This window comes from Oncorhynchus masou, chromosome 16 (genome assembly GCF_036934945.1).
Source record: "Oncorhynchus masou masou isolate Uvic2021 chromosome 16, UVic_Omas_1.1, whole genome shotgun sequence".
Taxonomy (NCBI): domain Eukaryota; kingdom Metazoa; phylum Chordata; class Actinopteri; order Salmoniformes; family Salmonidae; genus Oncorhynchus; species Oncorhynchus masou.
Window position 1 is genome coordinate 15,839,793 of NC_088227.1, and position 20,604 is coordinate 15,860,396.

General features: G+C 44.9%; 1 protein-coding gene across 19 annotated transcripts in view; it reads right to left on the bottom strand.

Annotated features, from left to right (window-relative positions):
• Positions 1-4,733: 4,733 nt before the first annotated feature.
• epb41l2 (erythrocyte membrane protein band 4.1 like 2) overlaps positions 4,734-20,604 on the bottom strand; it is a 103,069-nt gene continuing 87,198 nt past the window's right edge. For 4 of the 19 annotated variants that reach the window (XM_064990896.1, XM_064990897.1, XM_064990895.1 and 1 more), the window contains 11 exons: positions 18,422-18,475; positions 18,270-18,302; positions 15,955-16,113; positions 14,416-14,607; positions 13,799-13,861; positions 12,831-13,475; positions 11,557-11,685; positions 11,380-11,478; positions 9,772-9,852; positions 8,868-8,983; positions 4,734-5,819 (listed from right to left, as the gene is read on the bottom strand). In XM_064990896.1, the coding sequence (XP_064846968.1) occupies positions 8,876-8,983; positions 9,772-9,852; positions 11,380-11,478; positions 11,557-11,685; positions 12,831-13,475; positions 13,799-13,861; positions 14,416-14,607; positions 15,955-16,113; positions 18,270-18,302; positions 18,422-18,475 (1,563 nt within the window). In that variant the 3' untranslated portion in view covers positions 4,734-5,819; positions 8,868-8,875. The other 15 variants (XM_064990907.1, XM_064990900.1, XM_064990898.1 and 12 more) reach the window with 15 other exon arrangements.

Sequence of the window (20,604 nt, forward strand, 5' to 3'; positions counted from 1 at the left end):
TCGAGAAACAGAAAGTTCATACGTTCCAGCAGATCCATGTGGGCTGGTCAGGGAGCGGGTTTAGGAGAAAGGTTAAGACCATGTCATCCCATCAACGAAAGGTAGTGGCTCCACTTCCTACAGTACTGACTTGCTGTAGACAGCAGTCCTACATTCACTATGGACAATACAGTGGTCAGACAACTCACACACCTCAGGCGGGTTTTCATTATAATCCATATTTTCAGAGGAGCAGAGTCAATAGCTGGAATATGAGTGAGATTGGGTTGATGCTGAGTGATGGCGACTAAAAGGAAATTGTCATCCGTCCTCAAATGAAGTATAGTGGCATTTAACACATTGGCAACTCTGGATAGATACATAACAAAACGGCAGAAAGGCATTGAAATGCTCTTCTAGTATGACTAGCATATAGATGGCTGTTATATGCTCATCTATCAAGGAGAGAAAATATGGCGACTATACAGTATGCTGCCCATGACGGTCATCATCAACAAGTAATGAAAATGCCAATGACCAATTTAGCCTTGATTAATCACACTTTTAGAGTCCCCACCCTTATGTCTCATCCAGTGAGTGTCGATACAATTGACAGGCAATAGACTGAATCCAGAATGATGCCTGTTTCGATGTCCCCCCCCCCTTCGAGTGAGAAGTGTGGTGCTTAGGCAATGACAGTAGGACCAGACATGATCACTGTAGGGGAGACATCCACTTACTGTGGCCTCTCCCTTACAAACAGAAGATCAATCATGGTTTAGTAGCTACTAAAGTCTGAGGAAGTCTAAACATGACAGCCTAATTAAATACGTCTGCTCTGGGTCGGAGCTAGGTAATTACGTGCTCTGATGAGTTGCTTATGTTTTGTGGCAGCGTTTGAACGTTTCATCTCCATCGCTAAGAACTAATAGTCTATATTTGAAATAGCATCGACAGTCAGTCTATCTTTAGTGCTCGCGACACTTTGTTGGGTTTTGAATCACTGATTAATCGTAACGACATGTTAGTAGACGCAAAATCAAACATTGAGTAGTTTGTGGCACTGTATTCTTATGAACTATAGAGCACCGTGGAGGCCTAGAATAATATTTATATAAAAGCAGCACACCCTGGCCCTTACCCTCTTCAAAACCCAGCCTAAAACACACGACTTAAGCCTATGAACCCTCACGAACAAGAGAGCGACGATTCCCACTCAAAACCCCCAGTTCGTGTGCTTATGTAATGGGGACGCGAGCAAGCTGTGGAAAATGTCAGTCGTGACTAAATCCAGTGAAGTAGTAGGGCTGAGTAGCCAAAGTAAGAGACAGGCGGCGGATTCCATTATGAAGGTAGTTGGATTTCACACACAGCTCCCTCCCGGTCTCTCGCGCGCTCTCGCTCTCTCTTTGGAGCTGAGCTATAAAGGGCTGTGGGGTTATGTGCAGTCTAAAGCCATGTTAGAGGTGGAGATATAATCAAATTCTATGATTTCTCTTTAACTACTATGAAAATGCAGTAAGATCTAGGACACATAGAAAAGCCACATACAATGCCGAATGTCATTGAAAAGCCTACTGTAGCGCTGCACGCCCTTAATAAGCACCAGTGTGTGATATTAAGTATAGTCCCTCTCCAGGACATGAGCCAGTGATGGAGAAAACATATTCCGCAATTGTTATAGAAATCCCCATGAAACCACGAAGCCTGGCAAAGCGTCTTGGTAGCCAAAATAAGCTCATGATCAAAGGGAGAAGGATACATTCCAATGCATTGATCCAGATGGTTGGTATTCGTCATTCGGAGTCAAAGTGGCTCTCTCACCATTTGATGGCTGAGACAGTGACGTGAGTTTCTAGGGCCGAGGGATTGATTAGATAAAACTGTGGCAGGTCAAAGATGTGTTTTATGGATTTCTCAAATACCACAGTATGCAAATGAACAAGGCACTAAGAGTCTACGAAAACAAGAGAAAGCCTCAGAAATGGCCTGACATGGAGATGATTGAGAAAATTGCTTTTTTATTCACGGTACCCCAATGGCTCATTTGAATAACCTTACCTTGAATGGCAAACAAATTAACATTACTAGGCCAGATGAAGGAGCTAACAAACATTTTTCTAAACAGAACATTTTGTAGTAATCTTGAACCCTTGAAAATGAAACACAATACCTTGGGGGGAGTATTTTGGTTTCAGAGTTGCTCATGAAGTGTTGTAAATCTCTTCTGTAATCATAGCAGGGGACTTTCGGGCATGCTTATTCAAGAAACACATAATGCAAAATTGACAGTATTCGATAGCTGAACTATCTTAGTTGAGAGTAAAGCCTGTTTCAAAGGAAACCGTGCTTATCGTGCCAATAATGAAAGCTGAGTAACATAGCCTGTTTATAATAGGAAGTCTTATAAATCCTATGATTGAACAAAATAAAACACCTCAGGATTTTTGTAAGACAGATCGCAATGATTTTATCAATTCAGATTTCAATTGTATTCTGATTAAGTATAGACTTCCACAACCATACATTCAGAGGTCAGTATAACAGCCCAGTCAAATCTAATTTGTGTCACAATCCTAAACTAAACAAACCAGTCAATAGACATTCACACAGATAACCTTTCAACAGCTTCACTCAAAATCTGTTTGGCCAATTCAAATCTCTCAGATATCTGCTTCAACAGACTAGATGTTTCCATCAAACCCCATACTATCTCAGAGAAATGGTAACTAGCCAAAGTGACAGAGAGTCTGTATGTTTATGATGTTGGAACAGGGTAACAGGGGCTCATGTCTGGATTGGCCCCCTAGCACAGGTCCCGGGCTGGGTAAACTATTAACTAGGCAGCAGTAAATCCACTTAGTAATCACAGGGTTGTTTAAACAACCGCACAAAGTCCAAATCACCAGTGGTATTACTACAGCAGTGTCACAGAGCCAAAGGCCTCAGTCTCACCAGTTACCACCATCAGTATGTCCAGCTTGGTGCTGTTTCTAAGAGAGGTTCTCAGGGAGGTCCCTGGATGGCTGCTGTGGTTTGGGGTCTTCCTGCCTGTCACTCTGCTGTTGATACAGATCATGGTTTACCTGAATTGGAAGCTGAAGGAAGGTAATTTAACTGCACTCTGCTTTATCTGTCATAACAGCTAACAAATTAGTGATTTTGACAATATGCAATTAGATGAGACAAAGATTGTCAATATCTATATCTTCTTATTTGTCTGTAACATACTACTTGTAGAATATTGCTATTGGACAACTGGCCCGTGTAAACCTGGTATGATTTGACATGCATATCACAGCTGCATTGGCATAGAAAAAAGACGACTTTTTAAACAAACAAAAAAATAATTTGAAAACAGTTCACCCTGCCTGAGAGACCTGTAGCAGTCATTGGAAAGTTTCTTAGTGTGGAGCTGGCCTGGCGGCTTAGTCACTGGTCGTTATTTTCTCAACTTCTTCATTATTGATAGTATTACTGATGGAGCTCTGCCTCTCAGCTGGGCTCAGACCTCACAGCTGTCACACCCTGCTGGCTGTAGACAGAGATGTGACCACACACAGACACAAAGAGACAGACTGACTATATTCTTTCTCTATCTCAGTAGAGGCAGAGTTGTCTGCAGCACCTTACCCTAGGGACAGGCAGCACAACAGAACCACATCACCCAGGCAGAGACGACGGGCTGGGGGGAGAATGTACACCTAAGAAGGGGAAGTGTGGATGGCCCCACGCTGGATATTGCCCTGCTGGGTACAGTACAGCCTTCTGAGAACTCATATGCAAACAGAACAGTGTCACAGTGAGAGTACAGTGGATGGAGATGCTGAATACAAGTACTGAGGACTATCCACCACCAGATCATGGATAAAACACGAGCTAAGCCATGGATGGAGTGAAGCAACAACCAATATGGAATTCCAAATCACGGTTAACAAGGTGTTGGAATGCAGAGACAAAGTGCATTTTTTATTGCTGCAATTATAGTGTTTATTATACCTTTCTAAGAATGGTTCAAGATATTTTCAGAATATTTCCTTATGGTTGAAAAGGTTAAGAAACTGAAAAGTCCACAAAAAGATTTTGTTAAAGGGATACTTCAGTGTTTTGGTACTGAGGCCCTTTATCTACTTCCCTAGTCAGATTAACTTGTGGATACCATTTTCATGTCTCTGCGTGTAGTTTTAAGGAAGTTGCTAGCATGCTAGCAGATACCCATAGACTTCCCATGTATTGTATTAAAGAATGTAATTTTTATGTTAACATATTTACTTAGGATCTCACTTGGTGAAGGCCAAAAGACTGAACATTGAATGCAACAACCATGTCTCTGTCACTAACAAATACAGTCATGGGTGGTAACTCTACAATTCATTCGAAAGGCAAGGCAATCTGAAAAATATGCAAATAAGCCTTTACAGTAAGAGGCGCTTTGCAGTAGCATTAGTACAGTAAATCAAATACAGTAACAGTATTAGATACCACAAAATACAGTATGGTAAAACTGTGCCTTTTTATTTTACAGTAACTTATAGGAAACTGGCTGCCAGTAAGTTACTGTCTAAACAACTTTTATTTTTGCACAGTGCATATTTTCTAGTGTGTAGTTCCAGTAGTTATCTACATTGCAAAAAAAGTAATTAACTACTGAAAACACTAACTAGATTTTAATTTTGTTCAACTACCACCAAGCTACTGCAACATGTAGTTCACTACTCTCTAACACTGTTAAAAAAGGAACCAAACTCATCCAATCAGAGAATAACAACATTTTATTTCAACAGTGTTACACAGAGGGTGGGGTGGCTGTGGGGGAGACAACATTTTAAAGCTGCTAAAAATCTAAGATTATTTGCTATACACTGGGCCCAAATAGCAAATTGACATCGTCATTGGATTTGGTGAGGTTTGTCAGATTGCAGAGAGAGAGCTAAGGCCAGCCATCTTCTTTACCTACAGGTAAAAGATAAAAACAGTGGCAATTTTGTGTATTTCTTTTAGTTGTCAAAAAACCTCTGAAATATATTAAAAATATTTAAGAAGGGGCCAAAAAAACCACATCATCTAAATCAGTTTACTGAGTGACAAAGAAAGATAGCAAAAAAATATATATGTTTCTACAAATATATTTCTGATTAATGATGCCAGAGAGTTATGGAAAAGCAAAAGTTTCCAAGCTGCCTAAGTGTTTCATGTTTTAAATGTAAATTTTGTTGTGTTTTTTCTGAGGGAGGTACAGGAAAAGCACCTGCCCTTTAAAGGAATGTTTTTGTTATGACTGCATAGAGAAGAACATGTGTTGGCACTGTAGTGCAATGTACAAAATGACACAGCGCTTCGTCCTTTGCTAGTCCCTTGGAAACTCACCCAATTAAATACAATTTGCTGTTCCTCCTTTTCCCCAGAAACTGATAAACATTTGACTATAAGAGAACATGGAAGAAGACCAGGACCAAAGCTAATATAATATAATACCTGTCCACCTGCAACTGCATGAATACAGGAAGATAGATATTGAAATGACTTTCTCATAACATTACCTGTCTGTACATACTAGGAATGTGAATACTACTCAACAATAAAAATGACCACTTTTTGGTTCTAATAATGGTAGAATTTTTTTCTTATTTTTGCAAAAAGCACAAAACAATTTAAACACGCTACAAATGTTAGCTAAGTGGTTTTCTTCTGAGTGATAAAAAAAAAAGGAACGTGTGCAATGAAACACAGGAGTTCAGCCTCGGGGTTGTCCGACAGTCTTCCCACCAGGTTGACTCTCGGTTTGGGAGATGACAGGAGGTTCGAAAACATCCAAGTATGAACTTCACAGGCTCTCAGCTCTGCGAAAGAGAAAGAATTGAAGGACTGAATATTCTATTCAACATGAAGGAGAGTTGAGTGCCACCAACTGGAGTCATTTTACAGAGAAGGTCCAACGTGTCTGGAGATTTAATCAAAATCACCTAAAATAACTTGGTATGGTAATGCAACTGCCTTGCACCGATTAACAGTGTATTATACAGTTGACCATATCTGCTATTTTGTTGCTCTTCTAATTTAATTAGGAAGATTTAATCGGCTTTGGCGAAAGTGGCTGAATCGCCTTGAGCTAAAGAGCTACTACAGTAGAAATTGGATTCTCATTACATACTAGCCGAATGGGATTAAAAGACACCATGTCCCTAACGCAAGCCCCAAAACCAGGTAGTACACCAGCGTCTGCTTCAAAGTCTTTTGATGAGCGAGGCATCTCTCACGTCCTGCCAGGTACAGTTCCTTCAGAAAGTATTCACACCCCTCGACCTTTTCCTCATGTTGTTGTGTTACAGCCTGAATTTAAAATGGATTCAATTGACTTTTTTGTGTGTGTCACCGGCCTACACGCACAATGTCAACATGGAATTACGTTTTTACTGAAATGTCTTGAGTCAATAAGTATTCAGCCCCTTTGTTATGGCAAGCTTAAATAGGTTCAAGAGTAAAGATTTTCTTAGCATGTCACACAAGTTGGATGGACTCACCCTGTGTGCAATAAGTGTTAAACATGATTTGTGAATGACGACCTCATCTCTGTACCCCACACATACAATTATCTGTGAAGACCATCCATCGAGCAGTGCATTCGAAACACAGATTCAACCATAAAGATCAGGGAGGTTTTCCAATGCCTCACAAAGACAGGCACCATTTGGTAGAGGAGAAAAAAAATACAAAAAGCAGACGTGGAATACCCCTTTGAGCATGGTGACGTTGTTAATTACACTTTGGATGGTGTATCAATACATCCAGTCACTAGAAAGATACAGGCGTCCTTTCTAACTCAGTTGCCGGAAAGGAAGGAAACTGCTCATTGATTTCACCATGAGGCCAATGGTGACTTTAAAACAGTTAGAGTTTAATGGCTGAAATAGGAGAAAGCTGAGGATGGATCAACAACATTGTAGTTACTCAACAATATTAACCTAATTGACAAGAGTGAAAAGAAGGAAGCCTGTACAGAATACAAATAGTGACAAGGCACTAAAGTAATAGTGCAAGACATATGGCAAAGCAATTAACTTTTGTCCTGAATAGAAAGTGTTATGTTTAGGGCAAATCCAATAACACATTACCGAGTACCACTCCATATTTTCAAGGATAGTGGTGGCTGCATCATGTTATGGGTATGCTTGTGATCGTTAAGAACTGAATAGTTTTTCCAGGCAAAAAAAACAACAACATATGGAATGGAGCTAAGCACAGGCAAAATCATACAGGAAAACCTGGTTCAGTCTGCTTTCCACCAGACATGGGGTGATGAATTCACCTTTCTGTAGGACATAAGGTCAAATCTACACTAGAGTTGCTTATACCAAGAAGACAGTGTATGTTCCTGAGTGGCTGAGTTACAGTTGACTTAAATCTGCTTGAAAATCTATGGCAAGACCTGGAAATGGTTGTCTAGCAATGATCAACAACCGATTTGACAGAGCTTGAAGAATTTTGAAAATAATAATGGGCAAATGTTGCACAATTCAAGTGTGGAAAGCTCTCTGCCAAAGGTAATTCTAAAATGTATTGACTCAGGGGTTGAATACTTTGGTTGAATCAATTTTCTTTTGTCCACTTTGACAGAGAATATTGTGTGAATAGTTTGCAAAAAAAAAATCAATTTTCATCCCACTTTGTAGCACAAAGTCATGGGGTGTGAATACTTTCTGAAGGCTCTGTAGGTAGACAAGACAAAAGCACTTGATGATCTGACCACAAAATTCTCACTGAAGGTAAATACGCTGCTACACCAATCAAAGCACCTTTCTATTCTCAGCAGCTGCTGCAGTCATGCTTATTTCCCCCCAAATTCATAACTGGAGAGGATGACAGAACTAACACTCCTCTGAAGTGGTGGAAATACATTTTGCACATTGTATTGCTGATGGATTTTAAGCAATAGCTTAACTGTAATGTAAACAAATTCCTGTGCATTGGACGGCTGCCATGACGGTCTGAGCAAACGACCAATGGACATACCGCTAAATGGGCAGGGTGTAGGCAGAGCAATGATTGGTTGGACAGAGTAATACCAAAATAATCAAGGAATATTTTCCACCAAGCACCCCTGAATCGACTACATTTAACAATTGTCTATGAGCCTCTGCCTTGCTGTGGGTACATTTGATCCTATTGTGTGAATCCATTTCTGGCTCCTATTTGATGGGCCCATAGATATTGATTTATGACTGAGTTGTATTCAAGACAATTCTCTGGGCTTGATCCAAGCTTCATGAGACTTCAATGGATTGGAATGGTTCTAACTCCAGGGGTTGACAAGGTCGAGTGACTGTTGAAAGAGCTATTGTGAAGGGCTTTCACGCTAGCAACCCACAGGGAATATTTGTTTTCTCTTCTCCTCCATTACACCAATTAATTACCATTGTCATTAATCTGCTCTTCCTGTGTGTATGAGGGGTCATCTGTCTGGTGGAGAGTGTGCTTCCACAGTCTGCCAGTACTGTGCATATTAGAATACAGATAGTAACGTCACGAGGTTAGTAAAGCCAGTGAAACAAAACATTTTGACCAGGAAAAGTGACACATCTGCAGATGTTTGGTTTGCTGACATTTTGTATGAACTTTACAATCCGTCCAAAAATAGCTCATTCATAAGTGCAGACAGAGGAAACGTGGAGTTAAGAGAAAAGATGGAGATCTCAAAGAAAAAGACAAGGAGACAGTCAGTTCCGCCCTGTGGGGGACTTACTTCCGGCAGATGCCTGTGATGTGCTGTTGGTTTGGGCTAGAAGGGCCACTGTAGAATCCTAACAGAGGGGGACTAACCTTTACCACTTACCCTTATAAACCCCCTAATCACCACACCCCTGGGCCTCCTGGTGGCTTCTGTTCCTTACCTGGCGCCTCAGTCCTCGCCCTCCTCTGCCAGCTCTGTCTCTTTGTGGACCACCACCCGAGTCACTGACATGTCAGGGTGCTGCTCTTTGGCTTCCTTTATAGCCTGGGCCAAGGCCTACCCGGGGTGGCAACATGCCACGGCAACAACACACCCAAAAGGAAAGGGAGACGATGGCATTAACGGAAATAAAAGGAGAACAAAGGAACAGAAAAACAGACAAACAAAATGGAGGCGCTATGGATACAGATGAGAAATGTAGCAGCAACAACAACAAAAAAACAGCAAAACATAAAATGAAGACAAAAGGATGGGAGGGTGGGAGGAGGAATGGAAAGCATGGCTTGGACATCTGCCCATGCTTGTGCCTTTGGGGTTTGGGAAGAACTTATACTATGGAAACATATGTTGTTGTGAATTTTGGTGAGTTCTTTAGGGACTTCTTTGTGTGGAGTGTAACGGTCTGCTGTACTCTTTGGCTTAATGACCAGATGAGCTCTCATACGGAGGTAAAAGACCCTTGCCACTATAAATCAGAGCGAGGTCTTTTCACAGGGATCGATGCATCTCTTTCAGCTGAGACATTGATTGAAAACACTTAAGTCCTCTTCTTATTGCCATTTCTAGTCTAAAGGAGCAGACACCAGAGATACTGGGCCACCACATTGAATTCTCATTCTTGCTAAAATGGCCAATAATATATTCTCTTAGATACACCACTTCACTGAACATATGAGCGCCTGACCTCAGTCAGTAGTATGGCACATTCTCATATCTCCATAAGTATAAAATGTAGGAGACATTTTGACATAGGCCGACATCTTCCCTTCAGTAATACAAGCTGCTGTGGTGTGTAATTGGTCCCACCGGAGGACGTGTCTGATTGGTGACTGACTGACGCTCACCTGATCGTGGTCGATGTCCGAGTCTCCGGTGATGACAATGCGCTTCTCGATCCTGGTTTCTGAGAGACCGCCTTTTAATGTCTGCAAACAGCCAGATGTTCAGGATAAGTGCACAGACGTACTGCACGAGTAAAACAACACATCCTTCAGGACTCGGGTTTCCCAAAAGCACATTAAGGCGAAGGTCATCGTTAGAACCACTGTAGGAGCACCGTTAAAATCTCAGAACTGTTTCCCAAAAACTATCGTTACTAAAGTTGCACTTGAAAATGCTTGTCATTTACAGACTGCCTCAAACCTGAACAGCTAAGTGCCTTGTTAAATGCTTTTTTGCCCTTCCGCGCCACTTGATACATAGCTCTCTTCTAAACACATAATCAAGATGTTTATCTCTCTCTCTCTCTCTGTGACCACTGATAACTTCAGAATGAAGTTTACTACAAATACAAAGTTGCCAAAGTCTTTGCAATTGTTACAAACAAGCAAAGGGTAAAAATGCTTCAAATTAAAACGGAGATGACTGCATTAAAAAAATATATATACAGTATAGGCCACATAAGGCCTATATCAAGGCAAAGGGTGGCTACTTTGAAGAATCTAAAATATATTTAGATTTGTTTAACCCTTTTTTGGTTATTACATGATTCCATGTGTGCTATTTCATAGTGTTGATGTCTTTACTAATATTCTACAATGTAGAAAAAAGTTTAAAAAAAGAAAATAAAAACCCTGAAATGAGAAGGTGTCCAAACTTTTGACTGGTACTGTATTTCAATAATATTGAAAAACATTTCATGTTCAATCGAGTTCAATTGAGTTCTATTTAGCTAATTGTAGGCTACTGTCTGTAATTTTTCTCAATTTCATGATGTGTCGGCCTAACATGCCCAATGATGTGGCCAATATTCTCTTTAGTGCAGAGGATAGCCTAAGAATTAGAATAAGCTGCCTCAACATATATCTCACTAAGAGATAATCCGTCCTCAGTATTGTGAAATAACTATAATGTTAAGGTAAGACTTGAATGGGCAGCAAGGTAGCCTAGCGATTAAGGGCGTTGGACAAGTAACAAAGGCTGCTGGTTCGAATCCCCGAGCTGACGAGGTAAATATTTGTCGATATGCCCTTATGTAAAGGCACTTAACCCTTGCATAAGGGCACATCGGAGTAGAGGAAAATCAGAATTCTTCAGCAGTCTGCTAGCAACACTGGCCACTGATGTTTGGGGTCTGTTGAAGCCAGGTACGGCACACAAACTTGGCCTGAGGTTTAGCATCTATGAGTCTGCACCAAGTCACAACAGAGGAATTCTGCCTGGGCTGGGTAGGTGCCAGTCACAGCCCCAAGCATCAACACAACAGACTACAGAGCAGGCTGCTCTACATTTGCACACAGATTACACAGAATAATGCTGCCAGATGGGAATCCAATCCTCCCTGCCAGAGTCCACAGTCTACATACCATGGCGTTTACACAATACACCAGGGAGAGCTGGGCTGTTACCTTGCTGATGGATGTGGCTTTGAGGTTACCATGACAAAGTGTGCGGCTGCGCGGTTACCACGGTGACGCGTGGGGGGGGGGGTCACTGTGGTGACGTGTAGTTACCTTGGTGATGTGTGTGGTGGTGGTGGTGCACAGTGACTCCGAGGTAATGGTTTGGGCCGTCATGAGAACGCCTGGTTCGCCGTCTCCGCTGCCGTCCAGCTGGACAACACACACGGAGCCAGTTAGAGCATCATATCACCCGTCTAAACACTAGCCGTTTAGTGGTAGAGGGCCTACCTGTGCAGCCTCGTACGTGATGGTCTTTGTCTCGGTGTGCACGATGGGAACCTCCTTAGTGGCAATCTCGGTCTTCTGGGCCGCAAACGTGTCTGAGATGGTCACCATCTCGGTCTTCACCACAGGTGGCTGAGGAGGGGGTAGGGGGAGAGAGAGTCATGACAGAGACCCACACTTCACATGTACCAAGGGCAAAGGCAAACACAGCACAAACCTCTAAAGAAGTAGGAACAGAACTCACGCACGGGCTGCAAATGAACGTTACAAAAATGCACAGAACTATAAACGACAACGTCTTTGGCGTAACCATGCAACCAAGCGCATGCAAGCGAAGTTACCTACTGAAAATGCAAAATGAAGCAAACGAAGCAAATAATAAGAGGTTGTTGGAACTCTGAAGTAACGGTACAATGCATTTTTGCTTTGATCTTTGCCACAGGCGACCAACAGCACAGCACGATACAGACATGCATTGACTTTCCCACAAATGAACGGCGTGACATTTAAGTAAGTGGTTGGGAGGATGAGTCCTTGAAGACCGCCAAGGCAGAGACAAAACCCAATTAATGCCAGTGACTCATCTCAACCAACAACTTAACCAAATAAAGACCCAATACAGGGAAGGGGACACACTTCACATGCTGTAACACACACACACACAAGTGCCATGCACTGCACAACAACGCCTCCACTCCCACGCAATTCTCAGCGCCATCTCTGCCAGTGCGTTCACAAACACAGGGACCAGGGCCGACACACACATATGTATAGTGTATATGTATGTTTACGTGCTCACAGTATGTATAATGTAAAGTAAAAACAAAACACCAACAGAAACGTGGTGGACTGAGAGGTGGCGATGATTACAGTGAAGTAGTCTGGGGGACAGATCCACAGTAGAGTAGGGCAGAGCTTTGACACAGATGCACAACGGAAGGTGCTGCTTGGGGGATGTTAGCCATTACTTCTTACGATTATCACTTATCATTTAACTTCCTTTAGCGAAAATTAGCCCAAGCGACCGCTGTGCAGGTGAAAGGCCTTCAGCCTTCTGTTGCTGTGGCGCTCAGGTGCTGAGCGTCAGGAGCACGGACAGACAGCGTAGAGAAGCAGCAGGCATGTACAATATGAAGGTAGGTAGGTAGCTAGGTATGTAGTAGGTAGGTAGGTAGGTGGGTGGTGGTGGTCAGAAGTGCGTAGTATGCAGCAGCAGGCTAGGCGACGGGCCGTGCTCTGCACTACGCAGGTCTGGGAGACGACAGCCATTCATTTACCTCAGAGCAACAAATAACCTGGGGGAGGCGCTCTGTCTCGGAGTGAGACGCGTCCCCGTTGACTCTGGGCTCCTCCTCCTCCTCCTCTTCCAGGGCCACGGGGCCTTGATGGCCCTCGGGGGACTCGGCGTGCCCGTTAGGGGCCTCGTCAGGGGTAACCAGGATGTCCTCGGGGCTCTCCTCCGCCACAGGGGCTAGTTGTGGTTCTGTCGCGGAGTTTTCTTCCACTACTGCAGGGACAGGCTGGGCCTTTACCTCGACCACTGGCTCTGGGAGTGGTTCTGCAACTGGCTCTTCATTGACTTGTTGTTCCTCCTCCTCCTCCCCTTCTTCCTCGGGCTCTTCTTTGATCTGGTCAACTGAGGCGCTGACGGTGACTTGCGGATGGTACTCCCCCGCCTCCTCCTCCTCCTCTTCCTCACTGTCCGAGGACATGCTCACAGGCCTCTTCTGCTCTTCCATAACTTCGTCCTTGGGCTTCTCGACCTCAGACTCCACGGCGACGGGGGTGATCACCTCAGGAGTGGTTATGGTGACGGAACCTTTGGGGGCCACCCTGATCTCCTTGACGACTACCGTCTCTTCTATCTCAACCTCTGCTGCCTGCCATGCCGCCTCGCCGGATTTCTGTTTATCATCTGCGCTCTACACCAGAGAACAAAAACAACAAACAGGATGGAGAGAGAACAACAAAGACGTAAAAGATGACCACACAACCCAACAAAGAACAACGACACCACCAACTGAAAAAAGGCAACGCAACGAATATAAGGACGGATGGAAATGGCAACAGATGGAGAACGGGCAGCGTAACAGCAACCAGAAAAAGGAGAGAGAAAGAGAGATGGATGACTAGAAGAAGAGATGGCTGAAATGAAAAAGGAGAGATGAGCTGGAAGTTAAGTATATGCGTGGGAGGGAGATGGAGGAGGGGTGGGGGCAGTGTTAGATGGGGGGGGGGGGACCACCTTGGCGACCGTGTCCACCGTGAGGTCAGGGGGAGGCTCCTGGGTTCTGGATGGGGGGCATCTCTGTGGAACGTAAAGGCAACCAACAGGCAGCGGTCACTCACACACGTCAGCATGACATTAGGAATCACTAGGGTTACCATAGCACTGTACAGGTTCCCCGGGTTAGGAGAGAGAGACTGACTCTCTCTCTCTCTCTGACATGCACAAAACATGACCACCTCACTACCCATCTGTAGGAAGGGACCCTTTAACAGTTCTATAGCATGTAAAACACATTTAGTAACACTGTCCACTCAAATGAGACAGAAAACAAGCATTCAAAGAAAGAAAAGGCAATTTACAGAAGTGTATGAAATGACAAGAAAATATTCATGCCAAAGTTTATGGCCAGCCTGGTTTGCTCTATAATCTCTTACAGCGTGTGTGCAAAATGAGTAGGTGCTTATATTATATTTGCATCATATTGTGCACTGCCAAGCCAACACAACTAGTCACCATAGTAGGTGATACTACTTTGATTGTGTGTGGTAGTCGGGACTGGTCATGAACTTGGTGTGGCAGAGTTCGAGAGATGCACCATGGGACAATACATTAGTGGTCTCATGGGCAGCGACCTGATGTTTTGTTGGCTTTGATTCATCTGTACTGAGGAGCACCTCGGTAGTGAGTAGAGCCGAGGCCAGAGGGCCAGACGCAGTGACTACTACCTCTGCTGCTCGCCTAGTGGTAGTGCAGCCGGGATCAACCAGACCAGACTCGCAGGCAAATTTACTGAATAAAATGGAGGTCATTTCCTCTTCCAAGCTCTACACAGGTTAGAGAATGACAAAGCAAAGATGTCAGAGTTAGAGGAAGGACATACATTACTGGAGAGAAGGTAGTCTACACACACAGTGCAACGCAACAGAAGATATAGAAGTGCCCTTAAAACTATACAGTGGCTGAGTGATCGAGCAGAGTGATTGAGTGCAGTTTTGAGACAGGGATGTTGGAGGTGTGCGTTCTAGGAATGAGGCAGCACACATCGGTAACACAGACAACACACACACACTGTTTATCACACAAGTCCAGGACCAGACCCAAGGCCTGTGTGTGAACACTATCACCTGCTTGTCGGGTGTAGAGAGAGTGACAAGAGTGACGAGTGAGAGGCAGGCATGCAGTACACCACTCAACACAGCCAAACACAGGTCTGAAACACAGGGTGGGAGAATCACAAGAGGAGCCACGTGAAGTAGGAACTCAAAAGTCAGGCTTGTCCAGCTGAAAGGAGGAGGAGCGGTTACACTGACGCACAAAGTGCAGTAAGCACAGAGTTGTGAAATGCAGCAGTGAAAGTTGCAGCTCAAAGAAAGAAACGCACACTTTGGACAGCCCTGGGAAAGTACCAATAACAGTGGGCAAATAAAACAGCTTACTCTGTGCATCATCAAACATAATAGGCAGGGAAAAACACAAGAGCGGAAGAACATTGGGTGGTGCAGTCTGACATAACGTGCATCTACAGCTCAGGACAGAAATACAGAGATCAGAGTGCTTAAGACGTGGACAGTCAGCCAGAGAACTAATCCGATCGGAGGCTGACCGTTCATAACAGCAACAGTAATGAGATAAACTCAGCCAGCCATTGGCTGAGGGAGAAGAGGAGCTGGCTCAGCCATTGGCTGACAAAAGAAGAATGGCATTTACAGGCAGACAGAAGAGCCCACAGAGGCCCCCTGTGTGACAGTTGGGATTATGGGTAATATCATTAAATCCACTTAACAGTCAGAGGGAGGTGAGGGAGAGAGAGAGACAGAGCACGAGAGAGAGAGCAGTATACTCTAGTGACATGTAGAGGACTGACAGGTGTTGTTCTTAGAGAGTGGTCTACCCATCTGTTCAGGATAGCAGGGGGGTTGGGGGGGGGTTACTGAGTGGAATTAGGACCACAGAGAGAGAGGGAGGAGGAATGGTGTTGCTTCTACATCCCAACTGTCACATCATAATACAACATCAAGAGAGCCAGAACCAGGGGAAGGAGGGCGGAGTCAGGGCCTCCCGGCAGGCTAGAGACAGGTCGGAGAGAGGTGGAGACGGGGAGGAGAGTAGATGACATGCAGGCAGGCTGGCGGGACAGGAGGACTGGCGGTAGGACACGGCTGGACACGTACCCCTTGGGCCTGCAGACGCAGGCTGGTAGCCGGGCTGGCTGTGAGGCGCTTTTCCCACTGACTGGGACGCGGCTCAGGGGTGGCCTCCATAAAACTGCGCTTTAACTCGCTAATGCTAGCCTGATGTTTCAAAACATCCTCCTGAGTCTTATCCAGGTCCTAGTGGTGCCAGGAGGACGCCACACAGCCATGGTGGGGGGTGAGGAGAGGGGACAACAACAATGGACAACAGCTACATTAGTCTGGATACCATGACAGTAACAGGATGGACGCCAAGCCTCACTGATTGCCCGTGTATGGCTAGTTTTAGTGTGTGTATGGGTGTACCATTTGTGACCGCATTCAGAATTATAGGCGTTTGTCGCTGTTTCCTACCTCACAGTTGGCTCAAATAAATAAATAAAACACATATTTTTTGAACATGTGAACTTTCATATGGCTTAATTACAAACCTGTAGGGGATCTGTAAAATATTAATACAAATATTACAATTATGAGCCTAGTTTGGCCAAGGAGACCTAGCTCCAAGTAATGAGGGCATTTCCTTATGAGCCACCAGGAGGCGCTATCCCTCCACAGAATGTACAGGCTTGTAGTGGCTCCGTTTCTTCACTGTATTTAGTGAGACTAAGAAATAATGGCCACACACCATCCCATTCGTGACCTCCCTCTAACGGATAACAATATCCAATTAAAAGCAGTCCGATTTCAAATGGATGTGAGCCCTTTTAGAGAATTGGAGGATGTAGAAAACATCCACACTGATCAAAGGTTGTGATGAGAGAGAGGCATCAGTGAGGTGAGGCTTTTGTCAAGAGTTGAACCCTTTAGTTCAGTAGTAGCCTACAACGTGAACGACAAAAACATGGAACTGCCAATGGAACCCAATCAGAGGAACCAATTGTCCCTTTGACACCGTTGAACAAGGGTTTCGCTTTAAATGTGTCTCGTCGTCACATTTCGACAGGTGTAAATTTATACATGGCATAGAGCACATGCTGTTGCCATGGTGATAAGTGACAGAGTGTGGCTTCACTTGAAATACATTTACATATATTTTTAACATTCTTTCCATTCAGTTTGAAACACTGTTCTCATTATCTATACTTCATGAGTCTATTCCAGGTAATTTCTCCTATAATGACCCCGGTAAGGGAAGGTCATGATAAAAGTGTAGTTTATTTACGTTTAATAGCGTAAAAAGACATTCTAGTAATTACATGGCATAAGGCATCATGGCAGTTCCACGTTTTGGGGCCAGGTTTAGTTTGTTATTGTACCATTACAAATTCAAAACTCAAATCAAGCCAACCAAAGCAGGAAAATCCCTAAATGGGTTAGGGAAACAATATTAGTCGGATATCACCGGGCAATACTAAATAATATGTTCACAAAAAAAAAATAGACTCAATAATAGGCCGGTAATCAGCGGCCACCTTCACCCCACTAAACACCGAACCCTGTTGGGTCAGACATGCACCCAATCCCCAACCCTCATGCAGAATCATGCATTGGTGTTCAAACACACACAATCACACACACAGAGCCTGAGAGTGAGAGGTAGACCGGAGTAGTCAGCCTGGGACAGGAGCCAAGAGGACACAGGCTTGGGCTTTGATTCCCTTTAGGTAGGCTCCAATAGTCATCATAGTCATACCAACCTCCAACATTAAATTGCTATGTCTGACATATATATTTTCCCCCTGCACTCTCAACCTTCCGCTCTGTGGAATCAAAAAATGAAGACATGAGGCATTTTGTGCAAAAAAAAATTAAATAAAGAGGAAATAAAATGCAGCCAGAGGTGAGAACCTGTGCAGTCAGGACAGATCCAGTACAGAGGCTGTGGGGACAGATCCAGTACAGAGGCTGTGGGGACAGGGCCACAAGCACACTGGACCCTCTCCAAACCACACTTCACCGTAGCTGTGTAGTGATCAACTCTAATACTAAAATGTGGACATAAGAGAACACTTAGTCCTCACAATGTGGAGCTCACTTGGGTGTTAACCCTTAGAATGCTGCAGCTAAGGCAAGCCAATCCGGAACAATGTCCTAAACCGTAGTATGTGCAGCTTTGGTGGCGCGTGGTTGGACAGCAGTGTGTTGTACTCCTTTTTCCCCTGGAAATAAAACGCACCAAACACATCCCAGATCAGTGGCACCAGCACAAAAAAAAAAAAGATATCAACAACAAAGCATACATTCCTGCAGCAAAAGTCAAACCCAGGCTACAAAATGAGGCGCAGAGAGGATGTGGAAAACCCCAGCTGATTTACAGACAAATACACCATCAAACAACCAATCAAATCAACCTGTTGGGAGGAGTCTGGCTCATCTCCTTTCATCTACGAGTGCCAAGGAGAAGAGGACATGTTAGTTTGACACCTGCACTGCCCATACCGCTCTGTATAAATGGTATTATAGATCATCTTAAAAAGGTGCAGTACGACAGGCCCTCACAGACCTCAGTGCCCTCAGTAGGTGTGGCCGCCGCCCCTTCGCTAGGCTCCTCCTCTACCTGCATGTTGTGGGAATGGTTTTTGTTGGGAGAAAGAGAAGGTGAAATGGATGATGGGAAAGGCCGATTCCCAGCAGCACCACATAAAGGTGCGATGTCATGTGATTGAGGGAGGAGCAGCCAGGCTCCGCCCACATGAGAGTAAGGCATGATTGGACGGAGGGGGGGGGGGGGGGGGTGCACATGCTGGCCTTGGCTGGGATACTGGGCGGCGGTCTGGTCTTGTTTCTGTGTAGAGCTGATTTTACTTTTTTTGTGAATTTTCTAACGTGTGTTTAAAAAAAATTGTGAAAAACTCTGGCATATTAAATGGCGACTAATAACATTGATCAGGACAGGGGCAGGGAGTGAAACGCTGCAATAACGTCCAAAAGTAGCTTGATAACAGACATATACTGAACATATTCACACATCTAGCGGTTTATCAAAATTTCCAGCCAAACGTATGATGACAGGAATTTATCATTTTACAACACTAAAAAGTTGTACAAGGTATCCTTTTCCTCAGAGCAGCCAATACTACAATATGATTTCTAATTTAAGATCTCTGGAGATTGGCGAAAGATTACAATTCAATTTGGTCATTTTACACAGAAAATCAAGGGTTTGGAGAAGGAAAACGGAGAGAGAAACATAACAGGGAGGGAGTGCAGAACACGGAGGTGAGGTAGTGACATGGTGCCACTTAAGGCCCCTACACACCCTACACAAACAAAGTGACGGAGCGTCGTATGCAATTTGTTCCAAAATTTGACCCGCACAAAATAATGTGTAGAAGTACGTAGAGAACGACGCGCCGTCGCTGCGTTGGCGTAAAGTGTCGTAGCGGTCTTTAGGCAGCAGGGTCACACAGCTGGTCACACAGCTCTTCCTGCAGCAGGGGAGTGTGTGTGTCAGTGTTTTTGTCTGAGCAGAGCCTGGCCACGGGAGCGGGCGTCTTGGGCTCCAGATAGCACAGCGACAAGGCCAGGGGCAGGGCCAAGAGGAAGGCCAGAGCCAGGGACTGGGAGGCAGACAGCAGCACAGCCAAGATGAACATGAAGGAGGGCACCAGGGAGGGGGAGGAGAGAGGCAGGAAGCGCTGCAACCCCGCGGGGACCAAGCAGGCAGCACAGTCCTGGGGCAGACTGGGGAAGCAGAGGTAGCCGTCCTCATCCAGCAGAGAGAAGGGAAGGAGGCCCAGGCGCAGGCCCGTCAACATGCCCAGCAGGGAGAGGCCCCGCCTGGATTGAGCGGCAGCCTTGGCCTGGGCAGGTGAACCTTCCTGGGGCTCTGAGCTACAGGCCAGGGGGGAGGGGGGAGGAGAGGCCTCTAGAGGCTGGTGATGGTACTGCTCTGATGCAGCCAAGCTGTCTGCATGCTGCTGCTGGGTAAATTCAGGGTCCCAGATACCCGGGTAGTCCCTGTCCCCGTCCTCCGAGATGTCGGACAGAACATCCAGCTCAGAGATGGTGTCCAGGATGGGAGGAAGGGATGAGATTGAGGAGGAGGAGGAGAAGGACAGGGGGAACATGAAGATAGACTGCACAGTGAGGGACCATCGTTTCCCCGCCGCAGAGAGAGAAAGAGAGCAGTCCACATGTAGACACCATGCAGGGAGGGGCCAGTAGGGGAAACGCAAGCAAAATCACAACCCATAAAATAAAATAAATGTGTGTGAGAAATTATAAAACAGTAACAGGATAGAGTGCACAGGAAAAGAGAGGAGAGGGGGAGAGAGAGAAACACACTATTAGTCAGTGAGACATGTCAAGTCAGGGGTGCAGACGAGAGGTCACAGAGAGGGGGCAGCGGAAAAGGTCAGGGGTCAGGGGGTGCTGGAGAAAGAGGGTGGGTGGGGTGTGAGGGAGGTCAATCACATTCTACAACTGTACAACAGGATTAGAGCTGGCATCATTAGTGGACAGAGACGCAGACTGAAGTCAGAAGAGATAACGGGGGGGGGGAAGAAACCCCAAAACAGGAAGGTGTTTGAGATTGAGTTAGAGCACCGTCGTACTCCGGTTGTCCTCATTCAAATCAAATTCAAAACTCAAATCTTAACAACATGTTCACTTCCTGAGAACCATACATCTACCCTGCCATGGCAGGACAACATCTGCCGGACAAAAATCCAGTTAGTGGAGTCT